General features: G+C 36.2%; 1 protein-coding gene across 1 annotated transcript; it reads right to left on the bottom strand.

The window, feature by feature from the left end:
• Positions 1-39: 39 nt before the first annotated feature.
• Positions 40-3,656, bottom strand: LOC108376323 (uncharacterized; the record flags this gene model as incomplete). Its single annotated transcript, XM_017632524.1, has 7 exons — positions 40-391; positions 458-582; positions 2,595-2,755; positions 2,828-2,990; positions 3,060-3,178; positions 3,238-3,399; positions 3,481-3,656. Coding segments are annotated over 7 exons (1,258 nt in total), but the record flags the coding sequence as incomplete, so codon positions are not given.
• Positions 3,657-9,673: the final 6,017 nt, after the last annotated feature.

Genomic DNA, 9,673 nt, shown 5'->3' with positions numbered 1-9,673 from the left:
TTCGCTGATATTCAGTGATGGTGCCATTCTGTTTCCCACTTTCATAGCATTTGACGCCAGAAATGCATTATTTTCCCGATTTCGACAAATATTCGCAGGCTCTTCATCGGCTTCACCTCTTTCGCTCATCGACTGATTTCTATCTGCAGATGCTAACGCGTCCGATGCTTCGGAAAATAAAGCCAACGTTTCATCCGTTGTTTCTGAAGCAGATAGGTTCGAAGTTGTTTCAGCACCCAAATTACTTACGGATCGTCTATATCTGTATTGTTGAGCTCTTTCAAGTCTCTCCCTTGTGCACCGTTCATTGTAGGCGGCCACACCATATTCGTAGTTCCACCATATGGGTAGAAGAGCGAGCAGATATAACAAGCTCATCATATAGACTGTTCTAAAGTGTAATTGAAAAGGGGAAAGATTTTTTTTTAGCGTTAAAGTGCATACTTGATCAACATACAATTGGAATAAAGAGGAACCACACTGCTGACTGCAGCATTTTTTTTTTCTTTCAAGTTCACTCTCGCCTCTCCAGCGTTGTCCGCAACATCTTAATATCAATGCCATCAGTAAGATAAATACTATCTGTAACGATAGGTGAAATATTAATTTATTCACAGATGCTAAAGTTTGTGAAAAGTTGCACAAGCTTCAAATTATCTGCGTCAAACAAGAATAAGATTAGATCGGTTCAAAATATTTATCGGATAATGGCTACTTTGACCGCGAAGTTATCTACCACATTGAGTGAAGTTCTCTAAAAGCATAGGCAGACGGCAGCGTTGATTCAGATCAACCCGTTAATTCTGAATTATCGCGGAATCTGCAGTTTATCCGGTTTAAGTCCCAGAATTAATTCTTTAACTTAATGAGGATCAGGAGCATTTTCGATGACAACACTGATCAACCAGGTTCCCGCCAACAGAGGACTTATTAGGCTAATTGACTGTCACCAGATCGAATAACCGTAGGCCCAGGAAACGTGCGGTTTAAACTGCTAAGTGCGTTCAAGCAGAGGTAATGGTTAGTATCGCGTGGGGTTTCTTCGTAAACTAGACCTGCGTTTGGTAAGCCTGAGCCTGCGTTTGGTATAAGTAAGAGTTTACCAGACTCACGAGGTACACCCACACACAGCACAGGTAGTTGTTGAACTTCGATCACGGCATTCATGGGGCTAGAGCTGATGACGTTGGTGACAGTCACTCATTGAATGTTGTTCAACGCTTGCCTATAAACTGTGTACATAGTCTGAAGGTACGGGCATCGAGGCACGTTTGACTAGTCTGTGAAAATGCTCGAGCCGAAGTACGTAGTATGTGTCGGTTTACGCGATTCCTAGGGAGGCGACTTCAGAAGACATCTAGTTGCTGTACGGAGTGTAGTGCTTTGGCGGATCTGTATTTATACCAACTTCGGAAGCTTAATTGCCTTACATGCTGTTACCAACAATGTTTTTTGGCCTTGTCGCAAGAGCCGCCGGCAATCGATTAGACGACCTTGTTGCGGATAGGAATATTACCCGTCGGAATTGAAATTCCATCGACGTTAATACTATTTAATGGAGCCTCCTTCGTCCACGTTGAACATAGCGTTACCAGTGATTTTGCAAATAAAAATTGGGAATGGTCTGATAGATAGCTGTTTCGTTTTGAACACAGGTCATCAATTCCATTGCCAAACAAATTGGGTAAAGCTACTACCCGATGGACCAATTGTAACGTTTTCGAGTTGTATAGGTTTTAGCCTGGTTCAGAAATTGGTGGTAGAAAATTGTGGGCAAAAGTTGCCCACCTTTATAATGGAGTCCGAAGAAGGACGGTTATCGAATGAAATTTCCGATCGATTATCGCGAGCTTTCGCGTTGGATAAGATTGACGATAGCTGTGAGGCTACAAGAATGACAATCGGTCTCACTTGCAGCAATATTGAATTGTGATAAAATTATGTTTATAAAGACTTTTTTATATTAAACAATTCAATGCTTTTTTTAGGGGGTTTGCGGTGCGTACAACCACTCCGTAGAACCTGCGTTCGATACCTGGTGCAGGCAGAAAATGTTTTTTCTAACAGTGGTCGCACCTCGGCGGGCAATGCCAAACCTGCGAGTGTATTTCCACCAAGAAAAAGCTTCTCATAAAAGCTCTGATCCAGTACTCCATGAACTTACAGGATTTTATACGAACTTGCAGTAAGTTGCAGGAAAAATGTTCCCGTACCCCAAAATCCCCCAAAATCCTGTAAATGAGAGCGACTTTTGGAGAGTTGTGTAGAGAATGAAGTTGCAAGATTTTACCCGAACTTTTTCTTCTGGTAAAATCATGAAAATTGTCAAGCAATCACTGGTTGACATTTTTACAGGAAAAATGGTTTTTTTGTTCCCGTACTTTTTGTTGTTACTCACTTTTTACTCTCACTTCAGAGAGTAATTTTGCTGTTTGACAGTTTTACAGGATTCTTCACGAAAAGCATTGGATCAGAGCTAAAATCTATTAGCTGTTCCACAAATTGGAGAAGCAGCTCGGACAAACGTTTTGCAAAAGTGTAAGCGCCAAAACATTATTATTATTTAAAAATAAATTCAGTTAAATGAAACATACCAAAATTATCCAAACGAAGCATAGCCATTCGAAAATCAACACCCACGTGGGAGCTGCTTTGTATTTGCGTTCCTCGTCGGAGCTATCGGTTGATCTTAGCTTTGCATCATTCGCAGCAAACTCGTCCGTCAAATTTTGGGAAAGAACACGAAGAGTATTGCCTTTCATGTAAATTCACGGGAGGATCCAGATTTTTAAATTTAAAAAAAAAAACGAGTGATTATGCATGTTACCTCTTCCTTCTAAATCATCATTCACTTCGTCCAAATATGGTGTCAGTACTTGTTTTACAACTGCATCCAAATTTTTCGTGAACATATTTGATTGGCTGTAGAGCTCTTCGGTGCTATTCACGATATTCCCAATCAAGCGAAGTAATTCACTCATTTTAAATAACTAAATTGGAAAAGATAAGTTTCTGAAACTTTATGCAAAAAACTAAAAGTATAGAGCCCAATAACTTACCGTTGACATTTGCATCCACAGGCTATCCGAATTTATAAAATTCGATTTTGAATAGAAAGCACGACCCTCTTTCGTTTGGGCCAAAAATGTTGTCATATTCCGAAAAATGGCACGTGTAACTAAGAGCGTAATGAGCATTTTTTATTAAAAAAACAAAAAACTTTCTGAAAATACATACAATCATTCCACATAATAATCTCTACACAAAGTTCATCGATATCATTTTGCATATTCGAAACGGTTTCATTTAACTGCTGCCTTGCTGCTGGTGTACTGCACGCACTATCTAAATCAGAATCCAGATCCTTTTTAGCACGCTGGGAGGAACTTGAAATGATATCTACATACGTTTGTTTGACAAAATTTAATGTTATTCGAAATATATGTATGTATGTAGTACTTATGTATATATCACGCTTACCATCCACAGAACGGAAGGCGGCGACATGAAAATTGTGATAGTCAGTAACGAGTGCTTTTTCAATACTTCGCAGCTTAGTAGAATTTCCTGGTGTACTGCTTTCATAAGAGCTTTCATGCTCTTTCTCAAATTCCCGATTTTTAAGCGTCCAATCAATAGCATTCGCAAGAAAATATCTAAAAAAAAGTGCAGAGTTCATAAACGCTTGAAAGTAAAAACCGGACATAATCGCTTTTTGGTAAACTTAAAGGTGGACATAAACTTATAGTCATTTGAAAATTGGACATAATTTTTTTGTTAATTTAAAAAGTGAACATCACTCTTTTGTCATCCTAAAAGTTGGACATACATTTTTGGCTATCTTAAAAGTTGGACATAAATGTTCGTTGATTCAAAAATGGACATAAATTTATGGTAATTTAAACTAGACAAATTTATGGAATTTATGCTGGGCGTCAATTTATGGTCGTTTAAACTGGACATATATTTATGGTCATTTAAGCTGGACATCGATTTTTGTACACATAACATAAACAGTGAAAAAGTGGATATATATAAAGCTGAAAATGAAACATAGAAGATAGTCAACAACTAACAGCCAATTTCACGAAAGCAATTTAACTGAAAAATTATTTTAATTTTTTGAAATTTATATGGAAATTTACGGAAAATAAAAAATCATTTTCCATTTAAATTACTAGTGAAACAAGCAAGAAATTTAAAAGTGTGTATTTTTATTGTCCAGTTTTTTACCATTCAATTCAATATTTCATAGCCCAGGTTTAAATTATGTTCAATTTTTAAATAGCCAAAGTTCATCTTCAGTTTTTACTTTAAAACGTTCATATGACAATGGCATAAAGCTTTTAGCAGCAAGCTTATGGACATATACATACACACTTACATAATCAAAGGTACAAGAAGCAGCAGCAAAATACTAAAAACCCAACGACAACATTTTTGGCACTTCCCCTCGCAATGCAATTTGTATTGATTACAACGTCTCTTACAGCGTAAGCAAGCATAAATTAAACTGAAAATGTGAAGATTTCAACAATAAGGAAAGAAAAAAAGCTTATGCTTGAACTTACCAAGTCAGTAAAACAAAAGAAACTAAAATTAGCGTAACAATTCCAATCGCAGAGTAAAGAAATATCTTGTCTTTATGTTTTTCTTCTGAAATCACAAAAAAGAGCAATAAGATTACGTATTAGAAAAAAAATTCTAGACGTACAGATTGCACACCTAGATCTAAAGTGAGCTAACTGAAAATTCGGAGAGGAAAATTTAACTGCTTGTGGATCGTACAGATTCAACACAATTAATACAAAAACAGGTATGACAGTAGTTTTTTAGGTATTGTATATAATCATGAAGAAAAAAAAATTTCCATTATTTGGATAGGACTTACATCCAAATGAATTGATTTTTGCGAAAAAATCGCGTAAAACTTTTTTCGAGTTGATCGCACTTTAAATCTAGGTGTGCGATATGTACTTCTAAATATCTCCACAAAATATCCTGGGCCAAAAACTATTCCTTTTTAAGTATTCCTAAAATGTTCTCTCAGATACACACCCACAACGATTAAGGTACATATGTATCACATCCCTTTAAACAATTTCTGAGTGCTCAAATTTTATGACTCTAAAATGGGTCTTTCTTTCGTTATAAATTTGATTCTGAGACCAGTCAACCAGACTGACTCATTTCGGACACTTTTTTCTGAGTTGAACAAAAGTAACAAAGTTCACGTAGCAGTAAAATTTTATTATTAATCAGAATCCGAATTATAAAGAATATTTGTTTTTAAGACTCAGAAAAGCGTTATATTTCAGTCTCTAAAATGACTCCTAACTTGGACTCTTATTGGCTTGCCCTTCTAAGAAGGAAACTATGCTCTGTACTGCATCTTCTTTTAATTCATAAAGAGGGTTACAACTCAGAATTCTAAGACTTCTTTGACTCTAAAATTAGTCCGAATGTTTATAGATATACCTCTCCAAAAAAGGCAGAACTCAAAAAATAAAAATAAATAAAAAATTGGGTAAATTTGTTTACATAAATAAATTCGTAAGATTTAGCTCCACGATACAAAAAAGAAGAATTGCTCAATTGTAAAAAATTCGAAGTGGCGTTAATTTAAGATTTTCGTTAGAGGGGATTTTATATCCTAAATTTGGGAGTAAATAGTTGTATTAACATTTACCCTGTAAAAATAATGAATATCTTTTCTTAAAAACATTCAAATTTTACATTAAATTCGATAACAACTTGCCAAAATTTTTATTTTTACATTAATAAAATTTTAGTGAACATATCTTAAAATTTTTTAGTGTCATTATGCCATCTGATTATCTCACAATGTAGCTAGCCAGGATAGTGAAACAAAATTGATGATTTATTGTTAGTATCAAAACTAGAATTACAATTATCAACTTATTGAGCATTAGACCTCTTCTATTTCAAAAACGAAAGGAGAAATGTTTGGTTATTTGTTCAATGGTTTTGCGGGGGCAAGCCGAGACGGACCCATTAAAAAATTGGGTAAAATTAAAATTTTGACAGAGAAATTCCAACTCCGGCTACGCTGACCAGCTGACCACAGAATTGTTTAATAATTTGTTCCTGAAAGTTAGAAATTTATATTTTAAATGAACGTGTAATTGTTTGACCACACGTGTGTGTCAGAATTTTTTGCTTTGGGTTAAGCATTTGGACACATTAACCCAAAATTATTGTGCAAGTAACCGAGCTGTACCCAGACAATATACCTTTTGCTTGTTCAAATTTCGATTCTAAGAACAAAATGTTCGTAAAAAACCAAAAATTTAAAAACAAAATTTTGAGGGTTTTAGATATTGGGTATGGTAGCACGAAATGTCACAATCTACTCAATTGTCAGGTTGTTAATATGGCGACGAAAAAGTGACAATGGAACTACCTGGTAATGCTCTCACCCCCTAGGATTGTTCTATATCGAAAAAAGTATACCCCTATTTTTTTATTTTGAAATCAAAAAATATTTAGAGGTCAAAGCGCTCAAAGTTGTCCATATATTTTTATGTGGGAAAAATACCTTTTTTCGTAGAAATGGTTTGGAATTCTTGAAAGTCAATATTTTTCGATCGGAAAACTTTGGTTCTCTTCAGGAGACTTGCAATAATAATACCCAATTGTTTATTTAACCATTTTTTAATACTAACGATTTTTTAATGGTCGCCCCATTGCATTTTTTGGGGTTTTTGTGGGTTTTTGGCGGACCTAAAAATATAGCTGCAATAAAAAATGGTTAAATAAACAATTGGATATTGTTATTGGGAATCTCCTGCAGATAAACAGAGTTCTGGTAGAAAAATATTGATTTTCAACTATTCTATACCATTTCTACGAAAATTGTTTTTTCCCCATATAAAATACATGGAAAACTTTAGACGTTTTGAGCGACCTCTAAATATTTTTTTATTTCAAAATAAAAAATAAGGGTATATTTTTTGGTATAGAACAATCCTAGAGGGTGAGAGCATAAAAATTCCGACTTTACTTTTTCACATGCAGTTTTGGACCACCCTAATGTACATACGCATACACATATATAGGAAATGCATGAAGGGCGGTTCCAAAAATGTCAATAAATCTCGCGCTTTTCTTTAATTTGGCTTTGAATTTTGGTAAGGAGATGCGTCTGAATGAAAACTAAACGAATATTTATGATGTCGATATTTATATACATATATTACAACACGTACCAGAATCATCTTTTGTAAAATCACTCATGAAATTATCAATTAGAGGATCCTTCTTGTCTGCATCGTCACCAATAGTCCTTTCTGCAACTTCGTAAGACTTACATGGGTCCATTTGTAATCAAGGGCTGATTTATTTCTTAGTTAGGCTTTTGGCATTCGGTATTTGAATACTTTTCATGAACTACAACTGCATGTGATTTTTCTATTTGTAAATTGAAGTAAAGACCGTTGGCATGTCGAAACAAAAAAGGGTGCCGTGTTTCAGTGCGCCACGTAAAATTCTTAACCCTGAGATAAAAAATAAATTTGGGGGTCTTCTGTGTTAATATGGCGGGAGATTTTTTTCTCAAAAATGTCGTCTCAAAATGGCTTATTCGCATAATACGCTAGTTTACCTACCATTCCGACAAAGTACATATAATTCTACTTTGGCACCAAATCAGCAAAATACGTAACTTTTATTTGAAACTTTTTCAACCTCTAAATGACCTTCGAACTTAAACTCATCCTGGAATTTTAAAATGGACGAATATGTTTTTACTGAAAAACGAAAAAATAGCAATTACCAAGTCGGAAATGTGCTATCTTTTGGTCATTTTACCGACTTCCGCTTTCGCCCGGAAGTGGGTGTCAAACCGACTGGAAGGCTATTATTTTAAACGGAAGTCCATTTCCGACAACAGTTACGTATCCCTGAATCCCAATCAGTGGTAAAAGCATGCATGTCCCATTTAAAAAAATTTACATCCGGTCAGTTTAACTCATTTCGTGTTTAGGTAATTCTTGATTAAAACCGCACCACTTCTGAACTAAGTAATACAAGAAAAACTTTAAGCGCTGTGGATATATTTTCAGTTGAGTTTTTTTTTCAAATATGCTAAAATTATTTTTGTGAATAGGCTCTAGATAGGAACCCCAAGTTTTGAGGATTGAAATTCAGGGAGGTGTAATTTTTAATATTTGAAAATAAATTTCTTTCTCGCTCGTTGATATACTCGGAGTGGCATTATCATAGCTTAGTTTTAAGCTGCTACGCGAAAAGTGGCGTAAGTTGTCCCATCCATCTACATTAAAATTTAAAACAAGAGATAAAATATTAAAACGAAAATAATAATTTTTAACAAATAAATAAAATATTCCAAAATTAAATTGACGAAAAATTCTGCTCCTAGTCTTATACGATTTGTTAATCAGCATATCAGCGGCCTGAAAGGCTGATGAATCCACTTGTAAATACAGTGACTCAAACAAGTGACCAAGTGTTGATTTTTTTTAATATTCAAAAATTTTTCAAGTAAACATTTCATTTGAATATTTTTCTATAAAAATATTGTCTAAGCTTTAATTAAAACCATATAAGTCAAAGTTTAAAACTTTATACAAACTTTAGGAAAACTCAAGAAATTTTCATCAAAATTTCGAACTTTTTAATTTGAATCTTCAGAAGATTTTTGGGTATGGGGTTTCACAGCCCATACAATTTTAGTCAACTAAAGTGCAAAGCGATTAAAAAATTGCGTTGTGCTGTTTTTTTATAGGGCCACTGGTATAAATCGGACCATAAAAATCTAAGCATTCGCTGTATTGAAGGCCCACAGTATTTTTAATAGCTCTATTATCGATTATGCTGACTACTGCTCGATAATGGCACCCGCGAATGGAATTGATGACTTGTGCTCGAAAGTATACGGTTAGCTCTCTGAGCTTTCTCGCTTCTTCACTGCAAGACGACGTCTCCCCTACGAAATGCTGGGCAACCCCTTTTACCCCTGGACGAAGGGGGTCAGACTACAGCTGTGAATCCACGTCGATGACGAACCAATTACCTTCGATAATCTGCTCTCCTGGGCATATACAACCGCAATTGCCAATAGAGTACAAAGCCGCAAAAAGGTCCTCAAGTCGCTAGCCGGCAGCATATGGGGCAAGCACAAAGAATCGTTGTTGGTAACATACAAGACAATTTACCGGCCGGTTCAAACTATGCAGCGCCCATGTAATCGCCGGGGACTAGCAGGGCGCAGGGAACGAAGCTAGAGGCATGCCAGAACACCACACTTCGAACCGCAAACGGATGCTTTCTGATGTCGCCACAGCACCACCTTCACGAAGGAGCATAACATGATGGTCTTCAAGCAGTTACTAGTAGGGTGTCATAGACGCTAGCACCCGAATAAACACTTGTTTGCAGCATAGCCCGCGCTTAGACGGACGAAGTCCAGAGGTTCATAAAACAGCCTCTGGACCCGGCAGCATACCAACAGGCAGCATACCACAGGGAGTCGGTCTCGATTTACACCGTACACTTCCTAGGTCTCCCGTTGGTTGAGCTCGGCGACAGCGACTGATGGGCATGCCGATCTGGGCAGAGCTAAGAAAGCAGCTACCACCAGGTCTTCGGAAGGCGAGCGGAGCAAAGGAGCAAAGAGCAAACGACCAAGGAG

The sequence above is a fragment of the Rhagoletis zephyria genome, unplaced genomic scaffold, assembly GCF_001687245.7.
Source record: "Rhagoletis zephyria isolate East Lansing unplaced genomic scaffold, Rhagoletis_zephyria_1.1 Rzeph_scaffold_10258, whole genome shotgun sequence".
NCBI classification, from domain to species: domain Eukaryota; kingdom Metazoa; phylum Arthropoda; class Insecta; order Diptera; family Tephritidae; genus Rhagoletis; species Rhagoletis zephyria.
The sequence above is the reverse complement of the archived record's forward strand: the minus strand, read 5'-3'. Positions and strand labels throughout refer to the sequence as shown.